The sequence below is a fragment of the Chamaea fasciata genome, unplaced genomic scaffold, assembly GCF_029207755.1.
Source record: "Chamaea fasciata isolate MVZ Bird 193981 ecotype frontalis unplaced genomic scaffold, bChaFas1.0.hap1 SCAF_2, whole genome shotgun sequence".
NCBI classification, from domain to species: domain Eukaryota; kingdom Metazoa; phylum Chordata; class Aves; order Passeriformes; family Sylviidae; genus Chamaea; species Chamaea fasciata.
Window position 1 is genome coordinate 68,328,543 of NW_027094087.1, and position 15,550 is coordinate 68,344,092.

General features: G+C 40.1%; 1 protein-coding gene across 2 annotated transcripts in view; it reads left to right on the top strand.

Moving 5' to 3' along the window:
• The first annotated feature begins 341 nt into the window (after positions 1-341).
• NDFIP2 (Nedd4 family interacting protein 2) overlaps positions 342-15,550 on the top strand; it is a 44,904-nt gene continuing 29,695 nt past the window's right edge. For both annotated transcript variants that reach the window (XM_066176341.1, XM_066176342.1), the window contains exon 1: positions 342-520. In XM_066176341.1, coding sequence (XP_066032438.1) covers positions 485-520 — 36 coding nt within the window. In that variant the 5' untranslated portion in view covers positions 342-484. The remainder of the gene's footprint in view (positions 521-15,550) is intronic.

Sequence of the window (15,550 nt, forward strand, 5' to 3'; positions counted from 1 at the left end):
GCCTATTCAAAATCGCTCTCCGAGTCCCCAAAATGTCTTCTGTGCCATATTGTACTTCTTCTTGCCCCATGGGGATCAGCAGCGATAAATATCTAAGCAAGGCCTGGGCTTGGGACATACCAGCTTTACAGAACAGGGCTGCCGAGCGAGGAGCGGGGAAAGACGAAGCCTGGCTCCCGGCAGCCCCGCTGGAGCCGCCCGGAGCGGAGCGCGGCCGGGGCAGCGGGCGGGGCCGGAGGGCGCACCCCCGGCCCGGGCAGAGCCAGCGCGGCTCCCGGCGGGGCGGGGCCTGGGCCGGCTCCACCGCCGCGGGGGCGGGCGGGGGGCGGCCGCAGCGGGGCAGGGCCGGGCAGCGGCCGCGCCGGGCGAGCGGGCGGGGGAAGGAAGGAACGGAAGGACGGACCGATCGAACGAGCGAGCGAGCGACGCGGCGCCAGGTCGGAGGAGCTGCGGCCGCGCCCGTGCGTGTCGGCGGGCGGCCAGGATGGATCACCACCAGCCCGTCAGCCGCTACCAAGTGGTGAGTGCGGCGGCCCCGGCGAGGCCCCGCTCGCCTCCCCCCTCCGGCCGGCGGGGCACGGTGCGAACGGGGCGCCCTACCCCCGCCCCCGCCTCGGCTCCTACTTGCGGAGGTCTGGCAGGGACCAGGACCGGAATCGGGGCCAAGCGTGGCCCGTCCCACAGAGGGGCTCTGATAGCCGGGCCTTGTTCGGGCGGCGGGGGCTGCTCCGCTCGCCCTCCCGGCTGCCCCGGCCTCGGAGTGGGTGGCTGCCCGGCCTGCTCGGGAAGCCGCCTTTGCCCGCCTCCCTCTTCCCTCCCGCCGGCTCTCGCGGCGGCCTGTCCCGGCCCGCTCTCGGCGGGTTTCCCCGGGCGCCTCCCGCTGCCGGGAGCGGTGGCGGCTCCCGGGTGAGCGCGGCCGAGGAGAGCAGGGCGCGCCGCGGCAGTGCGGAGCGGCCGGGGGAGGGAGGGGCAGCGGTCCTTGTCTCTGCTAAGTACGTGCCGCGGAGCGAACCTCTGAAACCTTGGGATTTCTAAAGGCCCGTAGCTGTCTGGCACAGCGATAGAGTGCAAGGCCTGTGTGAAGATTAGAGGGAGGGAGGGAGGGAAGTGTGAAATGCAGGGAGGAGACTGACCTTCAGTGTGTGTGTGTGTTTGTGTGTGCCCATGCCCGAGCACACTTCTCAAGAACGGTCTGCAGCTTTCTGGGTCACTGAGACCAATTTTTCTTTCGTTCCTGAACTTAACCACGGAAGCAATCATTTAGAATAGAAAGATTTTCGTCCTGCCTGGATTCATTGTCCTGTTTGTTTCTCTCAGTCGTGAGTTTAATGTCAGTTACATAAATCTTGCAGTCATTAGCTTAAGGTCAGTTAAACTCAAAATATGTAAGCTTTTCTGATTATCGGGTGTAAAAATGACTTAGGTGCAGTCAGTCTCCTCAAAAGTTTAAATTTTGTCATAAAGTTTCTTGTGCTTTATAGGTTTGCTATGAATATAAAGATAAGGAAGTCTGAAATCTTTGTTACTCTCTGTGATTCAAATTTCTACTGCAATCTTCTAGCTAAATCCTGAATTATTTATCTTAGTATTTGTGTTTTACAGCTTGAGCAGTGAAAAGAATGTCCACATCTGTGCATATGCAAATACTGGTATTTATATTCAGATTGTTCCTAGATTATGATTTAAGAAAAAATAATAGGAAACGCTTTTATTATATTTGGAATATTTATTTTGATAGTCTTCGAGCACTGTAAATTTCTGTATGCTTTTGGACGCTTTGATACAGGGATTGCCACAGAGGTGATGAACACACCACGCAGCCTGTGACGTTTGCCTTTAGGATGGTAGTTGGTCACCAGCTGCTATATGGGTCAGAGCTTTCTAGCACACTTCTTTTCTGGCACTGTGCTTCCATAACTTGAAATCAGTAGAAGTCCTAAAGTAATTCCTTCTTTTCTGCAACAGAGAAGGAAAATGCTGGCAGAGCATTTTCTTGAGAGCCTACAAGCATTGTCTTCCTCGAGGCCTGAGGTAACCTGGGTATGTTTTAAAAGGCCTTGAAAGCATTTGTTATTAGAGGTCAGACAAGGTGAAGACAAACTTTTATTTAGTTACTCAAAGGAGTACAAAAAAACCCAAACACATGAAGAAATAATTTGTCTCTGTAATGTTTTTATCTTATGCTTGTTAGGAGCTTCTGGTGATGGTGCTGATGCCCAGCTTTGGGTAAACACTCTTTGGTGTGGCCTTCCAAAAGGGCTTATCTTAATGTCTGACTGAGAGAGTTGGCCTCCTCAGTTTGCTGTGTATATTAAAATGCGTAGTCATTTGTTGTAAATCAGTCTGCTGTGCTCCAAAGTTTAAAATGCAGTCGTACTGATTACAGCCCCATAGGAAGGAGTATATTGTTTTAGTTTTCTTGTTTTATCTGACTACTGAAGACTGAGATTCTCTGTAATATTGTTTACTTACTGTTTTGGGTCAGAGAAAGGAAGGAACAAGGCAATTGCAGATATACTTAATTAGCAGCTGATTATTCAAGCATGTGATCTTAAGTGTTCTGATGTATTTGCTTACATAATGGCTATGATAGGTACTGAGCAATACATCATTGCAGATTTTATGGTTGTGTCCTAGTTTTTAAAGACAAAATGCAGGAAAAAAAGATGACTTAATACGGCTAATACCACATTTTATGAATGTTCTATGAATTTAGTTTTATGAAATCTGGCCAGTTCACTGGCTGTGTTCACTGTTTTGTTTTGTTTTGTGTTTTCTTTCTTCTTTCTCCTGTGATTAATAATAAATACTTTTTGGCCCTGCTTGCACCCATTCTGCCTATACTTCTAGCTGATCTCTTTGACTCTGTTCATGGCAAGTTCTCTTCTAAATAGAAAGATTTCTAGGTGTATATTATTATCAAAAGAATTACTGACTTGTGTTTCTGTTCCTGGCAGTAGCACTTCAGTGAAGTTGAAGGAGCAACCTTTGTCTTTTTATTTGTGGTTTCTTCAAGTAAGTTAAACTAAAAGACTTTAGATTGGCAGGCAATTTAGTTTTGAGTTTTAGCACAAAAAGCCTGTTCTATGACTTCTTATGAAACAGAAAATGTCTCATCATAAAGCTAACCCCCATCTTTTCTTATTTTTATCTCTGTTGGAAATAGCTCTAAAGCTTCATTCTGTATCTTGTTCTTCTTTGTGTGCCTGCATTTTATTTACAAAGCAGTTTAAAAGTGTTCAAACTGGGCAGCTGTTAAAAGCTGGTGCTTGGAACTGCAGCAAAGTAAGTGTGAGCGAAGAGCAAGCAGTACGTCAGCATTACGTAACTATCTGCCGCGGGCATGTGTGATTTGTATTGCTTTCTGGCACTCCTGTTTTGTCTCTCTTCATAGGGCAAAAAGACAAATAATTGATGGGTAAGAATTTGTCATGCTTCCCTGCTGGAGTATGACATTAGAGGTAAATTAGCCAACCTTTGTTGTCTTGCTTTACTTCCTTTTTTATTTTCCTTAGTCACTTGAATGACTGCATTCCTGTTGGTAAATGTGTCTTAAATGTTACATTTGACATTCCTTGCAGGTATAAATCAGTTCAGCTCTATGATTTACTTATTGTTTTATTTTTTTCTATTTTTTCCCCTATTCTTCTCTTTGTTGGACAAGGCATCAAGTTTAGGAAAACTATAATAAAAATTCTTCAGTAATAATTCTCCTGATTGTTTTTACCTTCTAGTTCTTTGTCATCTGACCTTAATAGCATTACTATCTTGTCTGAAACATCTGCTTCTAGTCCAGCCTGTTTGCAGAAAAAGTGATTGGAATGAAGCTTTGGGAATCTGTACTGAAACAAAGAGGAGGAATTGCAGCTGTTTTCTGCAGCACATAAAACTGAAAGCAACTAAACATTAGAGCTTGAAATTGCCTTTTTTTTACTTAGAAATGTGGCTTTCCAGATAACTGAGTCATGAGGGAAGACTTCACGTTCACGTGAGTGATTTAGGCACAGAGAGTGTATTGAAGGATGCAGGACTTACAAGCTCTACTGCTCATGAATTATAATAACCAGTCTTTCTTGATTAAAGTTTTGGGTAACCAGTTTGGGGTCAAGCAATCTTGAGTCTTTGACTTAGGGTTTGGTCAGAGCTAAATAGGTAAGTGGTAAAATGGGAAGGTAAGAAACTGTTTTGGGTGGAGCCAAAGGCAGCTCTCCACAGGGATGTCAGTTCAGCTGTTGCTGAACTTGCCATGCCACTGTAGCACTTGGTTTTGGTGAGGTTTGTAAGTGATGGTTGAGATTAGCCTCTGATGGTAGCCTGCTCTTTTATGGCACTATACAGGAATAAAAAAATTGTGGGTTTTAAAAGGGATATTATTCTTGTATGAGTGTAAGTTGTCTGTGCTTATAGAAATGGGGCTAAGAGGTGAAAATTTGTTCTGTAAACACTATAGCAGAGCACAAACTCAGATAGGGCTTTATTTTCTGTATCTGTTACCTCCATTGTCACTGACTCTTTGCTCTGCCAATGTTACTTGGTTAAAAACCTCGATCTAAGTCAAGTTGTCTTTGTAACTCCCATGAAAGTCAACCTACACAGGAAGTGTGAACAAAGAAAAATCTCTTCCTTCTTTTTTTTCCAAGGACTGAGCCTTATAATGATTGGCACGTAAACTCCCAAATTTAGGTAATTCTATGGCTTTGATGTAAGACTGTCAGCTTATATATACTATCTACTGTATTTTCTACAGTATTTGTCCTAGGAAAACTCTTATGTAATTGGTGTTACTGAACAGCTCAAGCTAGCTTAGGGAAATTGTGTTGCTTTCCACAGATACAGGATGATGTGACTGGAAGATAAAATTCTGCATCTGGGGTACTAAGTTTATAATACTGAAAAGTACTGAGGAAAGATGCATTAACTGATAAGTGTTACAGTTCTTTGCTTGTGACAGTTGCACAGATATTTTTAGTGATAGGAGCCTCACTGGCTTTTGGACTGACTTTGCACATGAAACACCTAGTTTAGACTTTTAATGGCTTAGAAAAGCAAATGAGGATCTCCTGAAATGAGGTATAATGACGCCTTCAGACAATGATCTGTCCTTGCATCTTAAGTGTTTTTTGGACTGTAATATTCGCCATTTTAAATTTTTAATTTATTTGTGTAGCACTTACCTGTTACAAATTTCTCTATTAAACAGTAGTTTCTCTCTTGAAGGAATAGCGTTAATATTTTTGTAAATACTTTTTCGCTATTTTTAATCAAGAATCCTGGTATAAACAAGAAAAATTATAGCTGTTGAGACACTTGCATATACAGTAGGAATGCAGTTAATATGTAAAGGACTACATTTTACTTTTTTTTTTTCACTTTTTAGTTAAATTTCTAAGTACTTTCTCATTTTATATGAACAAAGAAATAAACTTCAAATCTCTCTGCATGTTGCTTCCAAGTAGAGGTACTGGGCAGGTACAATAGTTTTTGTATAAATTTAAAGGGATTGTTTAACTGTGTATTGCTATTACTCTCTGATTTTTGAATCTCTTGGAGAGCCTCTGACATAACAGCCTGTTCTGCAGCTGATTCATAGGAGGAAACCCTGGCTTACTGGTACATCAGGAATATCAGTGGTTACGGTAACTTTCTGGGTTTTTGTGTGGGCAGTTTCCTTTCTTTTTGGCCTGGGCACAGAATGACCTAAGTAATTTTGTAGACAAATTGGCTGTTTTGTAACTTTTACCATATTGAGGAAAAAAAAAAAAAAAAAAGAGCAAAACCAGCAAAATGTATCTGGGGTGCTCCACTCAGGTTTTTCACCAATGGTCTTGGTAGGCCAGAATCTGAGGTGGAACCTGTGCAAAGTAGTACAGGAAGAGAGGTTGGGACTGGCCTTTCTTGGTGTGGCTGAGCCCATCTTGTGAAACTGGGGGTTTTTAGGTTCTTGAATGATGCATGAAACCTGAAGAAAGAGGTACCTGATCCATGCAGTAACATGAAATCACATAATGTAAAAAGGCAGCTTCAGGCTGTGGTGTGCATGTCACATCTAGTAAGCCTTCTAATCCTATTAGGAAAATTCAGTAACATGAATAAAATTACTTCAAATAGCAGGGTTCTGACAGGAGTCAGCTGTGTTATTGCCAAACTAGATGTTCTTTCCGTGGGACTTGAAAAAGGAGAAACTGTAAGCCTTTTCTCAGCTTGTTTGTATCTGAAAAATGTAGTAGGGACCACATCAGGATAATCTCAGAAATCAAGCACTGCATTAATACAAAATGTTAGTAGTCATCTTCTCAGTGGGGAAAATGAGTTACTTTTGACAAATGGCTAATTACAGGCTTATTTTGAAACTTTCTTCTCTGTGACAGTGTTGACAAAACGAGGAAGATGTGGCAACCGGTAACATCATCACACACACCTAACTGTGGGAGACCTCAGTGTTCAACTTAGTCATAGATTTCTGTATTTTCTAGTTTCATAGCCTCAAATCTCCCTCTTGATTGCCATCTGTTTTGAAAAGGGGAATGAACTTATACCAGTACATTCAAATCAGGGAAGCCATTTTCAAATGAAGAAGAAAAAAGCAATCCTAAGAGATTAGGTTAAAAAATTAAAAAAAGAAAAAAAATTGACAACTTGTTAAGTTAGAGAGGCACTGCCAAGTTTTCCTACTGAAACTGAACTACTGCAGAGCCAAGACTGTGGGTTTGAGTTGCCTCAGGCTTAGGTCTCCCACTTCCTGGGCAAGTACTTCACAAGTAGCTGATTTTAGTAAATTGGGCACCCCCTTCACCAGCTGTGTTTTTTAATGAGCATGACTAACTTTTTCTGGCTTGTGCTTAAATCTTGTCAGGCACAGCCCGCACTCAGAGCATGTCTGATTGACAGTGAAAGTGAAAAATATATTTCCATTTTAACATTTAGCTGGTTATTCCACTTAAGTATTGTTTCCATTATCTTAGGCTAAGATTAGCCTAAGACTGAGATAGTCTAACTTACTCCTCAACCATTCCATAGCCAAAACATTAGATATTGAGTCATGCCCCCAGCCTCATCCATGGCTGTTCCTCCAGCTGTGTTTGGAATGCACAGATCAATTAAAAAAAGTCCTCCAAACTTTGAGTGGTGTAGACACAATATCTGCAATAAGCTATATATTTCTTTATTTTTCTTTGTAAACCTGCCCTTCTTTTTCTTTAGTGACTAGGTGCTTAGCAGAGATTTGTAATCTTACTTGTAAAATGTGGATTTCCTGTAAAAAAATAAAGAAAAAGCTGGTCTTCCCACTATTGCAGGGTAACTTAACATATTCATACACGTGATTTTCCATTTTAGCTTTGGACAATATTTTTCCTGTTGAAAGTAGTCCTATAAATGTTCACTGATTGTGCTTGTAGGGGAGGTCAGAATCCTGTCTTTGGTAAAGATGTATATGTACCATGAGCTACTGAACATGCTTTTGCTTTTCCCTGATTAATCTGAAAAAGTTATATAGAGCAGCCTTGAGGAAAGGTTATTGAAAAGAGGATACTTACAGTTACAGTTGTTTACTTCCTGCAGGAAAGTTTAGGGTTCTTTTAAAGTGGTGTAAGCTCATGTTTAAACATTGCTTTGGTAACGGTTAGAGTAATTAACACTTGTCCTCTTTGAGGAGTAAATGATGTCTTTGGTAAAACATGAAACAACTGGGATAGGGGTCTTGGGTGATACTGAGGCCAATTGTCTGTTTTGACCATGGTACTTATGAATCAATTGTCATATCTTGGCATTTAACAGAAACAGTCCTTAAGGTATTTTTCAAGGAATGTACTGAAGCATTAAGGCTCTTAATTGAATCTCCAGAATTGTGGTCATAAAATTTACTTGCATCAAATACATGGAATAAATGATTAGCAGGAAGACTTGCACGAGCTGTTTGCTCTTAAAAATCTGTAACAAATTCTAGAATGAGTGCATAATTCAAGTAAAGGAGCTGGCCACTAAAGCACTGCAGTGCTGCGCCACAGTTGATGTTCAGTGGTGTGGCTTACGTTCCTTTCTTGTGTGCCCCAATATCTATTTTTTTTTCCTGTGAATACTTTATATGATTTAGTGGCAGCACTGATTTGGTCATGTTTTGCTGTTTTCCAAAGAGGTGAACTTCCTGGACTGCTGCTTTTTTGTTTTGTTTAACTGCCTTATAGTCAACAATGTGCTGGAAAGTGCCTGCTTTCAGGTGTGTACATCATCTCACTGGCAATTGAGAGGTCCAGAGAATTGTCCTTTGTGCCACATATTTTTGTAGGATTGCTTTAAAATTCTCAGTCAGCACTCTTTAACAGTAGCATTGGAAAAATTCCCAACTACCTGTTGAGACCTACATATACTTTTTTTTTTTTTTTAAAGAAGGACTTTGAATGTTTATAAGTGTTGTGTGTATTTCAAATCAAAATGAAAATATTTTCAGTAGACCCTTTTCTTGCAGTTCACAATAAGTGTGTTCAGCTGATGTTGTGTATGTGTGTTTTTTTAAGCTGTTGAAATTTGTGTGTATTATCTCTGTAAGTTGAGAAGCTCAACTACTCCATTTCCAGTTACTAAGAAAATGAGTTTTACTGAAGAAGTCAAGCATGATTGGCCCACTAATAGAAATAGAGTTTGCTCTTATTAATTAATAGTATCCTCTGATTTATATTTTATTTAATTAATGATTTCATTTGTGGCTACTGAGTCATATTGTTGAGTAGAAAACTGTTCTGCTGGGCTGGCTTTATTTGAGTACACGTGCAATAAAATTCCAGGGTTGTTGATAAACTTGAGACTTTTAAAATTTTTAATAGTTTTTCTGGAGAATTTTCAATGACACTTATGCATGGTACAGGAGACACAAACTTGAATCCTTTTTTTTCCTACTTTTTTCAAATCAGGGGCTTGTGGTGAAACTGCGTGCTGCTTCTGCAGTTCAGTTTCCATAATGCATTTCCAGGAAGAAACTCTTCCTCATCTTTGTTATTCCCTTGTAAAATAAATTTATCATTTTAGCATCCTCCTGCATTGTCTTTAAAAAAATTTTGTGCTTGACCTTTCCCATTGTACTTTAACGAAATATGTATAACATTTAGAGTAATATTCAGCTTTTTCAATCAACATTGAATTTTGCAGCCCAAATGAATGCAGGTGAAAATGGAAACTGGAACTGATAGTTGAATACTGAGTCTGCACTTGGTGGCGTTTCCTGATTCTACAGGCTTTCCTGTTCCCTCTACTTTTACAGTTTATATGTTGTGTATGTTCTCTGTGACTAAAGAGTGACCCAGATCTACTTTCTGTACTGATTCTATAAAGCTGCTGCTGAGTGAAGACATGACCTGTGGCTGGTGGTTTGCTGAAGCAGTTGGTTAATGGCAGCTGCCAACAAATCCTGATGCAACACTGTCCATCGTTCGGGAATGTAGGGAGAATGAACAGTGAGTATTATTGTGTGAAACACAGGACCTGCCCGTGTGTTGGGTACTGTCCACAGTTTTGGTGGCTCACAAGGGGAGCTGCAGAAAGGAAGTGGGAAGCAGACTTCTTAAAAGTGGTCTGAAATAGGTGGTGCGAGCTGGAAGTGACCAGCACAGAGTCACCAAGGTGGTGGCTAAAGCAGTTGTGGAACTGTTATTCACCAAACGGTGCAGTATTAAAATTGTAGAGTGCTCGCTGAGGTTTGATTTAGAAAAGTACACAAGGAGAAGCAAACATACGCACTTTGTTGGTACACAAGATTACACGGGCAGATTATACCATCAGATTCAAGAAAACAAACTCGCATCAAATCTATAACAGATGCAAGTGAAATAGGCAGAGATGTACACTTTACCAGCTGTAATGAAACTGCTGTGCATTTTGGGGGATCTGAGGAAAATTGAAGTCAAAAAAGTGATTAAGGCTTGTGCGCTGATGATTGTCCTGGGAGTCAGAACATGCCCTTAGAATGACCTCTGGTCTCGGTAACATGCTTCTGTTTTGTTACTGTGTTTCTTCTATCTAGAAAGTGTTTAAGGAGGAAAACCTCGTTTTATACTTTGTTTGTAGAATTTAAACCAGTTCCTCTAGCTGTTTTCAAGTTACTGTTTGACAAACAGAAGGCTACGTGATAGGTGGTAATGTTCTCAGTAGCTTCTACATTCTGGAGTAGGTCAGAGTTGCAGTACCTCATCGTGTGCAAGCTTTAGAGTAAGCTTTTAACAACATCTTTTTCCTAGAATTTTTTTTATATCATGTGTGAAGATTTGAAAATGTTGGTCCCAGCCATTGTTGCTATTAGTATTTAGACATATCAGTTTTTGTTGGCAAATTTCTCCATTAATTCCTATAACTGTGTAATAGGAAGAATCCTAAAAACAATGCCCAATTTATAATTTTACAATAAATATAAAGCCTGTATCTGTTTGGATCATACCAAAATTCCAGCGTTTAAATTCCAGTGTCAAAATTATTGTGACATAATTCTTTAGCAGACAAGAAACCTTCAAGAAAAGGGGAGAGACATGGATATACTTTGAAGAATAGGACCATACTTCTAGTATCATTAGTCTTAGAACATTTACTTTTCTGGAAGAGTTCACACATTTACACCAGGTATATTCTCATATTCACTAATGGCTCTATTTTACTGTTAATAGGAGAGATTGGGAGGAGTACATCTCAATAGAAGCCATAGGGAATGACTGCAGATGTGTGTTTTGTGCTACTAAATGTGTAATTAATTGGTTAAATCTGGATTATAATCCATATAAAATGAAAGGGCAAGTAAAATGTTATATATGAGGTAGTCATTGGGATGGACAGACACATCTATATAGATCTATCTGCACACAGATTATAAGGTTTTTATTTTCTTTTCCTTTACAAAGTCCTGATCACCATTGTTTTACTTGGTTTGTTTTTTTAATCAGACTTGTAAGATTCTTTTAAAAAACCTTGAAAACTTCAATAGCCTTAAGATCCCTAGTTAAAAGAGAGCTGCAATAATTTAAGTATCATTTAAATGCATGTGAAACAGTTTCGCTTGTTACAGGTTACTTCATTTTTGCACAAGGAAATCACTGTGGTAGAAAAGCCATTCTTTTGGCAACTTATTTTTCAACAACATTCAGTATAAATCTCTGGATTCTTTTCAGTTGAAGTTTGCTTCCAGAGGTTCTGGGTTTCCATGGTATCTAATCCCTGTTTAAGACACACTTGGTATTTCTATACAGCTGTGGAATGGCAGCAGTGGACTTCTGTTCAGCTTTCCTGCTTCTAGTGCTGATTTTACACCTTTGACCTTCTGACATACTAACTACTGTTGAAAACTTTCTGCAGAGATGCTTGATTAAGAAAAAGCCAAAAAATCAATAAACCAACTCACTTCATTATCATGAACGGATATTGCTAGATCTGGGTGTTGGATAGTTGATGCTTGCCAGGTGATGGGATGGTGAGGAAAAGAAAATGATGTGCATCTGTTCTGTGCAGTCAGAAATTCTTATCAGATTTGATCACTTAGTTTTGAATACATAAAAGGAAAAAGTAGCTGAAAATTTCTATACTTCTGCATTTTACTGAAGTGCCTTTTAAGCTTAATTGCTTAGTAGTGCAGCGTTTATTGATCTGAGGGTTCACCAATCTTTAGAGGATGATATTTCTCTGGAGTGCTGTGGCTGTGGCCAGAGCTATATCGCAGCAGAGTATGCCTATGGTGGAGAGCTGGAAATAGTTGCCTTCCTGCTAGCTGGTCTGCATGGGTTCATGGGACATTGGTGTTAAAACACGCATTTGAAGAAGAGGGCATGTTGTACACTACCTTATTTGTGGGGGATAAAAAAGTGATACTGAGGAGAAAGCTAGTAAGCTTAAATACATTGTGGTTTGTTTCATGTATTTTCTCAAGAATCCTTGTATTCTAGAAAATTGTGAAATATTTCTTTCAAAAAGCTGTTGTGTGGGTTTTTTTCCTAAATAAGCAACAAAATGAAAACATTTATTTTGCAGAAAGATTTATTTAGTTCTTCTACTCTTAAAATCATTCTCTAGGTGTAATTACAGATTATTGGTTTTAGTTTCGATTTTTCAGTGGCTACTAGAGACCTAAATCGGAGCTGATTGATCTTAGCACTTGCCTTCAGCAAGTTTGCTGATGACACCAGGCTGTGTGGTGTGGATGACATGCTGGAGGGAAGGGATGCCACCCAGAAGGACCTTGATGAGCTTGAGAGGTGGGTGGGTGCAAACATAAATTTCAGCAACGCCCAGTGTATAAGGTCCTGTGCCTGGGCTGGGGCAATCCCAAGCACAAACACAAGCTGGAGAATGAACAGATGGAGAGCAGCCCTGCCCAGAAGGGCCTGGGGTTCTGGTGGTGAGAGGCTGGACATGACACAGCCATGGGCACTCCCAGCTCAGAGTGCCAAATGTGTCCTGGGCTGCATCCAAACCAGCGTGGGCAGCAGGGCCAGGGAGGGGATTCTGCCCCTCTGCTCTGCCCTGGTGAGACTCCACCTGCAGGGCTGCATCCAGCTCTGGGGTCCCTGCACAGGAAGGACATGGAACTGTTGGAGTGGGTCCAGAGGAGAGACACCAAAATGATCAGAGGGATGGATGGAGCAGCTCTGGTATGAGGAAAGGCTGAGAGAATTGTGATTGTTCAGCCTGGAGAAAAGAAGGCTCTGCAGGTACCTTATGGCAGCCTTCCAGTGCCTAAAGAGGGCCTAAAAGAAGGCCGGAGAGGGTCTTCTTACAAGGACATGCAGTGGCAGGACAAGGGAGAATGGCTTCAAACTGGAGGAGGGTAGGTTTGTATTAGATATAGGAAGAAATTATTTTTCTGTGGAGGGCGTGAAGCACTGGAACATGTTGTGCAGAGAAGCTATGAGCACCCCATCTGAGGAATTGTTCAAGACCAGGCTGGAGGGGGCTTTGAGCAGCCTGGTCTAGTGCAAGGTGTCCTTGTCCCTGGTAGGGGGTTTGGAACTCTGTTATCTGTAAGGTCCCTTCCAACATAGATCGTTCTGTGATTCTATTCGTGGTGGTTATAGTTTAGTGATATAGGTTTTATGTGTTTTTCCTAAAATTAAAAAAAAAAATAGCTGATAGTATGAGCTGTTGATACTATTAGGTGGCATTCAGAAAAAAGAAACATCATGATATGTTTTTCTAACAGGTTCAGGATCAAATATTTTTCAACTTTTTTTTTTTTTTTTTTTTTTTTTTTTTTTTTTTTTTTTTTTTTTTTTTGCCTTGAAGATCCCAAGATTAAGGTTTTGCTATTTACAGATAAATAAATCTTACTTTTAGACTAGTAAAGCTGAAAAATGCAGTAAGTGGTTACAAAACAAGCATTAAATTTGCAGTCTGTATTTGTTGAAGTGAAGTTATATTTATGTAGCAAGAGATCTCTGCTTTCATGCCTCATTTGTAGAGAGGAGTTTATTGCAGACTTACAAATCACTACCAGTAGGCAAGTGTAAAAGGACTTGTATTTTTCAGCAAATGAAAGCATCAGGTGAAACACAGATGTGAAAAGCTCCCTGTTAGCTTTTTGGAGAGGATAGCTTTTTTTTTTTAACCCACTGTTAGTTGCACCTATTGTATTTACAATGTTTGATTTCTGTGGAATAAATACATATGTACCAGTATGGAAGATGTCATTAATCTAATGCAGAAATGTCAGAGTTCTTTTTGTGCAGTGCACCAGCAATCTTGAGGTTGTCATGGCTTTCCCTCCAATGCTAGAAGCTGCAATAAATGAATATTTTTGGTTGACCTTTTGTCGTAATCTGAAAAATTGATAATAGAAGACCAAAGTAACTTCTACCAAGCAAAGAAGATAAATCTCAGTTGCCAAGAGTGTTGCTTTTTATGAACGAAGTGTGTCAATGGAATTTTGCATACGAAGGTTGAACTTGCATCATCTACTTGGTTGCCTCCAGTTTTACTTGAAGCAAAGTATTAGGTCCAACATCATGGAATTTGTGTGTTGTATTAGTTATAATACAGTTTGGTAGAATCTATGAACTCATCAGCATAAGGTCAAAACTGGACGAGTCAAAGCTTCTTCATAAATTTAATTTCATTTGAAAGGTGCTTTGTAATTTGTTTGCTAATGAGAATTTTATGTAGCTCTGCAATGCCCCAGACAGAACCATCACTGCTAAAATTTACCTAAAAGTCACATTTTGACAAGATGAATTGGTAATAAAGGTATTAAAAGAAACAGGAAAAGAAAGCTGGCTAGTTGTTTGGGAAAGCAAACTTCTGTAGGTCAGATAAAGTTACTCTCTGCAGATAGATGAAAAGTGTCAAGTAAAGAATATCTTCTACTTTTAGTTTTTCTTTTGATAAGCCTAAAGATTTAAAGTATCTGCATCCATCCCCTCAGGTAAAGCTTCTGTTCTAAGCACCTTCTTGTGGGTCATGTTTCTTTGTAAGCTGTCAGCTGATTTCAGATATTGCATCTGATTACTTTGGGAATAATTATGCAAAATAACAGACTTAAGGAAATCAATTGTAGAAGGAATAATTGTGTACATTGTATAAGAATAATTTCTTTTCAAAAGACATTGTTAATGTAGAAGTAGAAAATAAAGATAGTTGTGTTTTATACAATCTTTTGGTGCTGAAAGGTCTGGCATGGATTTTAATTTCTGAAATGAAGTAGTAAATCACTGTTTCGTAGATCTTTTCTGGGAAGGAAACTGAAGATAGTATAGGGTAAATATCATATGAAGGAAACTATTGTGTTATCCTTTGCTGTTCACCCTTTTGTAGTTGCCATGAGACTGAGTTGTTGTCAGCAAAACAGCCATTGCTCCTCAATTGATCTTTGAATTTTACATGTCCTATCATAGATGCTTTTTGACAATATGAGCCTGTAATGTACTGTAGTTTGCAAAAGCAGGGATTGAAATAATGGCATTAACAGTTTAACAGTAATGTGTCTGATAGCAAAGTACTCACTTTTTCTTTTTATAGTGAAGCCCCATATAGTCAGCCAGATACCCCAAGTACAGACTAAAACATGAAGGAAAAAATTTCAGTGTCACCCACTTTTAAAATGTAAGAGAGGGAATAGGGGAAGGTACTAATTTACAGTTGTCTGTGGCTTAATAGGCCTTGGTAGTTGTTTTGACCATAATCTTGACAAAAGCAGCTGTTTTGCCAACTACCAAATAACGGTTCATTGGAGGCTTGGGAGGGGCTGAGATGATGAACTGTGGGTTCTCCTTAGTCCTTTAATTAAAAATTAGGTGAAACATTCTTACTGTTGGGAAAAGAAAATCTTGGCTACCGTTTATACACTTTCAATGTTAAATGCTGCTTCAGGTGACATTTAAATGCATAGCATAAGTAATGCCTTGAAACAGACATTTTCTGTTCCTTTCTGGTTGTTTTTAGCTTGGTTTCTATGGCAATGAAGCCTATGAAGAGTGTCAGGCCTCTTTATCCCTGTCTCCAGAAATAAGTTCTAAATTTACTACCAGAAGAAGCCAAAATTAAACGTGAAGGGGGAGGCTCAAAGGTAGTCAGATTCCTGTTGACTCCAGAG